Consider the following 3657-nt stretch of genomic DNA (forward strand, 5'->3'; position numbering starts at 1 on the left):
TCATCCCCAACATCACCTTTCTTTTTCTTTCTTTCTTATTCCAGACAAAACTGTGCCCCCCCTCCCCCTCCTCCTTTTTTAATGGCAAAACAGTGTCATAGTCCAGCTTGAATTCAATAAAAGATTAAATTCAAGGACAAGGTAATCGAAAATAAGTCAAGCAGGTCTCTTCAAAGTAAACGTAAAAAAATCAAGGTCAAGGCCAAAAATTAAGGTCAAGGTCAAAATTCAAGTTCAAGGTCAAAAATCAAGGTTAAGGTAAAAAATCAAGGTCAATGTCAAAAATCAAGGTCAAGGTAAAGGTAAAAAATCAAGTTGAAGGTAAAAAATCAAGGTTAAGGTAAAAAATCAAGGTCAATGTAAAAAATCAAGGGCAATGTCAAAAACCAAGATCAAGATTAATATCAATAATCAAGGTCAATGTCAAAAATCAAGGCCAAAGTAAAAATCAGGGCCAAAGTAAAAATCTAGGCCAAAATCAAAAATCAAGGCCAAGGTCAAAAATCAAGGTTAAGTTCAAGTAAAGATCAAGTATAGGGGAGTTAAGATGACCCACCTGCACAGCTGTTTGCTTTCATATGGCTTTGTGTTTTGTCTAAAGCTCTTTTACCCTCCAACCCCAGGTTGACAAACAGCTCCAGCAGCTTCACCAGTAGATCAGCCATCCGGGCCTTCGGGGTAATTAGAGGATTAGTTCAGGGAACTTCAGGGCTATTGGGGTAATACGAGATTTGGATCAGGTTTGGGTCAGGATTGGGTTGAGGTTCTTCGTTGTAATTATTGGATTAAGTTCGGCGGGGTTTAGGGCTTTCGGGGTTATTTGTGAATTAGTTCAAAGGGTTGCCGTAGGGTTTAGTCCAAGGTGGTTTCGGGCCCTCGGGGTAATTAAAAGATAAGTTCATGTGGGTTTCCGGGCTTCAATTAATGGATTAGTTTGGGGGCTTCAGGGATTATGGGGTAATAATATTAGACCAGGGCGTAAATAATAAAATACACAAATCACTATGTAAAATGCACAAAAAATAGAATGGATCGTATGGCCAAAAAAAATGTATAAATGAGTAAAATAGTAAATGTATCTGCATTGTATAAATATTTGACCTCGTTTTCGGTATTGTCAATCATATTCGCCGCTATATTGGCGAGTGCGTTAATAACTGATCCAGACACATGACTGTACTCCTGTCTTCTACTGTCTCCATGCTGAATATAGAATAAATTAGTAGATAAACAATCATAAATAAATGACTGAATGAATAAATGAATAAATGACTGAAGGAATGAATGAATAAATGAATAAATGACTGAAGGAATGAATGAATGAATAGATGAATGAATGAAAGGATGAATAAATGAATAAATAACTGAAAGGATGAATAAATGAATAGATGAATGAATGAAAGGATGAATAAATGAATGAATGAAAGGATACATAAAATGAATGAATGAATATGAAGGAATGAATGAATGAATGAATTAAAGAATGAATGTAAGGATGAATGAATGAATGAATGAATAAATAAATTAAAGGATGAATGAAAGAATGAATGAGTGAAAGGATTAATGAATGAAAGGATGAATGAATGAATGAATGAATGAATGAAAGGATGAATGAATGAATGAATGAATGAAAGGATGAATGAAAGAATGAATGAAAGGATGAATGAAAGAATGAATGAATGCATGCATGAATGAATGAACCTGTCCATAAACTGCATGAGATGCTTCAACTGTAGTTTCGCTGAACAGCTTCATTACATCTTCATATACTTTGTCCTCATTCTCAGTTCTAGATAGATAGATAGATATACATTTAGGTAGATAGATAGAGGTATAGAAGAATAGATGCAATACATAGAGGAATAATTATATAGGTAATAAGAAGAATAGATAGAAGGATAGATATACATTTAGGTAAATAGATAGAGGTATAGAAGAAAAGATACAATACATAGAGGAATAATAAATATAGGTAATAAGAAGAATAGATAGATGGATAGATATACATTTAGGTATATAGATAGAGGTATAGAAGAATAGATACAATACATAGAGGAATAATAAATATAGGTAATAAGAAGAATAGATAGATAGATATACATTTAGGTAAATAGATAGAGGTATAGAAGAATAGATACAATACATAGAGGAATAATTATATAGGTAATAAGAAAAATAGATAGATAGATATACATTTAGGTAAATAGATTANAGACAAATAGACAAATAGACAAATAGACAAATAGACAAATAGACAAATAGACAAATAGACAAATAGACAAATAGACAAATAGACAAATAGACAAATAGACAAATAGACAAATAGACAAATAGACAAATAGACAAATAGACAAATAGACAAATAGACAAATAGACAAATAGACAAATAGACAAATAGACAAATAGACAAATAGACAAATAGACAAATAGACAAATAGACAAATAGACAAATAGACAAATAGACAAATAGACAAATAGACAAATAGACAAATAGACAAATAGACAAATAGACAAATAGACAAATAGACAAATAGACAAATAGACAAATAGACAAATAGACAAATAGACAAATAGACAACTGAATAAATAGACAAATAGACAAATAGACAAATAGACTAATAGACATACGGGTAGATATAGATGCAGACATGATCAATGAAGTTTTTGTAGTAGTGATTTATGTGATTTTGTTAATAAATCCATAAGACCTAACTTTGTTTTTGCCGTTGGTTTAACCTCGCTATCTTTCTAGTACTTTTTTGTAGCCATGAACATGTACATTTTTAGACCTAAAAGGGCTTTTTGCTTGTAAAAGAGTTGTTGGCATCATCTTGATAAATCGAGAGCGTGCATATTTTGTTTCCCAATAAAAGGTAAACTTTGTACCTGTTCGAAACAGAGGCAATAAATGCTTTGACCGAGTCAGGATCTGTTTTAATTCCTGCCCGCAGCGCTTTACAAATATTATCTGTATAAACAATAAGATTTCATATGCAACTGAAAATTGGATTTATAAGAAGCAGGGAAAAACAACTCTCAAAGAAGGGAAGTAATGGTCTATTTTTGTAAAACTGATTAAATAACTTAATGGAACTGTAGACCGTGTCAATTCACTCTTTATTTATTTATCTGAGCATCTAGGGGGAAAAATATCGGGAATTTAAAAATTGGAAATTACGTTTTTTCCTCTGCTTATGAATATCAGTTAAAAAACGAGAGCTTTTTTACAAGAAACATTTTATCAACCCAGAAGGTTATTGATGTAAAAATTTTGATGACAACATAATATGAAATCTGTCAAAAACGACCTCTTCTATGATATAATTAAAGTCTGAAATGAAATCGTGTAGTTTCCTATGGCTGTATCTCTAAGTTTCTCGAATGCTGTTACAACAGCAGAGTTCCCCTTGAGATCCCTTGTAGAGTCCAGAACATCTTGGTCTTCACTGTTAGTTACTAGGATATTATTATTATTATCTTGTTCCCTTGACCTCTTGTTCTCTTGTTCTCTTGTTCTCTTGTTCACTTGTTCCCTTGTCGACTTGTCCACTTGTTCCCTTGTCCAATTGTTCCCTTGTCCACTTGTTCCCTTGTCCACTTGTTCCCTTGTCCTCTTGTTCCCTTGTCCACTTGTTCCCTTGTCCACTTGTTCCCTTG

The 3657-nt window shown here is 32.7% G+C and overlaps 1 protein-coding gene across 1 annotated transcript in view; it reads right to left on the reverse strand.

Moving 5' to 3' along the window:
• Positions 1-3657, reverse strand: part of LOC111715568 (phosphatidylinositol 4-kinase alpha) — a gene marked incomplete in the record, with an annotated part of 46064 nt that overhangs the window by 31243 nt on the left and 11164 nt on the right. Inside the window, 5 exon segments of the mRNA XM_023490927.1 lie at positions 555-671; positions 1102-1203; positions 1702-1789; positions 2800-2968; positions 3355-3456. Coding sequence (XP_023346695.1) covers positions 555-671; positions 1102-1203; positions 1702-1789; positions 2800-2968; positions 3355-3456 — 578 coding nt within the window.

Source organism: Eurytemora carolleeae, unplaced genomic scaffold (genome assembly GCF_000591075.1).
Source record: "Eurytemora carolleeae unplaced genomic scaffold, Eaff_2.0 scaffold430, whole genome shotgun sequence".
Lineage (NCBI taxonomy): Eukaryota > Metazoa > Arthropoda > Copepoda > Calanoida > Temoridae > Eurytemora > Eurytemora carolleeae.